The 1,580-nt window shown below is 50.5% G+C and overlaps 1 protein-coding gene across 1 annotated transcript; it reads right to left on the reverse strand.

The window, feature by feature from the left end:
* Positions 1-39: 39 nt before the first annotated feature.
* On the reverse strand, positions 40-1,312 carry LOC117940622 (myosin heavy chain, cardiac muscle isoform-like; the record flags this gene model as incomplete). The annotated part of the gene is made up of 4 exons (XM_034865842.1): positions 40-186; positions 333-457; positions 707-872; positions 1,082-1,312. Coding segments are annotated over 4 exons (669 nt in total), but the record flags the coding sequence as incomplete, so codon positions are not given.
* Between the last annotated feature and the right edge of the window lie 268 nt (positions 1,313-1,580).

A 1,580-nucleotide genomic window follows, 5' to 3' on the forward strand; every position in this document is an offset into this window, starting at 1 on the left:
GGTTAGCTAGCTGTAGTTTCTGATCTGTGGTACCTGAGGTTAGCTAGCTGTAGTTTCTGATCTGTGGTACCTGAGGTTGTCAATCTCTTCGTCTTTCTCTGCGATCTTGCGTTCGATGTCAGACCTCATCTGTTGCAGCTCCATCTGGAACCTCATGGTCTTGCTCTCCTCGTGCTCCAGAGTTCCCTAAAGGACAGAAAGTCGCATTTACAGTAGTTCAGCTGGTAGAGACCAGAGCCGGACCGATATGTCGGACGATGTTGGGCATTTACCCAACAATCGGTCTGATGGACCCTCCTTTGCAGAGCTGTGGAGGAAGGTCTAAGTGTTACCTGTGCTTCCTCCAGAGCGGCTCTGACGTCACTCTTCTCCACATCCAGGATCTTCTTGGTCCTCTCCAGCTCGTAGATAGTCTTCCCTCCCTGGCTGATCTGGTCCGTCAGGTCCAGGATCTCATCTGCAGCCAATGAGGACAACATGATGACAACATGAGGACAACATCAGGACAACATGAAGGCCACATGATGGCCGAATGGAGAGGGAGACCCCCCCAACCCTAGAGTGGTGAGTGAGAGATTTTAAGTGTGTGATGAATCTTCATGAAACCCAGTGTCCCCAGCATGAAGACACGGGACGTTGACTGCATGTATAAGACATTGCTGTAGTCCAAGACAGAAGAAGGTTGCCGGTACAGGGCAGAGCGTACCTTGCAGGTTCTTGTTTTCCCGTTTCACCGTCTCCAGGTGATCCAGAGCTTCCTCGTAGCAGTTCTTGAGTTTGAAGAGCTCGGTGCTGAGAGCGCGGGACTCCTTCTGGGACGCGTCCAGCTCCGTCTGGCTGTCCTCCAGCTTCAGCTTCCACTCACCCAGCACCTGCAGCAAACCAGGTCTACATGGGGGGACTACGTAGTGCATGTCCTTCTGTCTCTAAAACATCTTAACAGAGTTCTCACCAGGCCTCAAAAGCATTAAAAATCACAACTTAATGGTCTAAAAATAATCTCTAAAGTGCCTATAGTATACACAGTATGCATAGATATATGTATCTATATATGCACCCCCCAAGTGACTGAGGGACTGACCTTGTCAAAGTTGCGCTGTCTCTTGTCCAGCGCCAGGGCGGCGGAGTTGGAGCGCTCCAGCTCCACCACCAGGTCCTCCACCTCCGTCTGCAGGCTCTGCTTGCTCTTCTCCAGAGAGGAGCACCTGGCGTGGGACGTCTCCACGGCCTCCTCCACGCTCTGCAGCTTCACCACCAGCTTCTTCCTGCAGCACCATGTTGTTATTATTATTATTATGGACCGCTCTATGATCTACAGATAGAGCAGGTCTAGACCGCTCTATGATTTACAGATAGAGCAGGTCTAGACCGCTCTATGATCTACAGATAGAGCAGGTCTAGACCGCTCTATAATCTACAGGTAGAGCAGGTCTAGACCGCTCTATGATCTACAGATAGAGCAGGTCTAGACCGCTCTATAATCTACAGATAGAGCAGGTCTGGACCGCTCTATGATTTACAGATAGAGCAGGTCTAGACCGCTCTATAATTTACAGATAGAGCAGGTCTAGACCGCTCTA

This window comes from Etheostoma cragini, unplaced genomic scaffold (genome assembly GCF_013103735.1).
Source record: "Etheostoma cragini isolate CJK2018 unplaced genomic scaffold, CSU_Ecrag_1.0 ScbMSFa_2894, whole genome shotgun sequence".
Classification (NCBI taxonomy): domain Eukaryota; kingdom Metazoa; phylum Chordata; class Actinopteri; order Perciformes; family Percidae; genus Etheostoma; species Etheostoma cragini.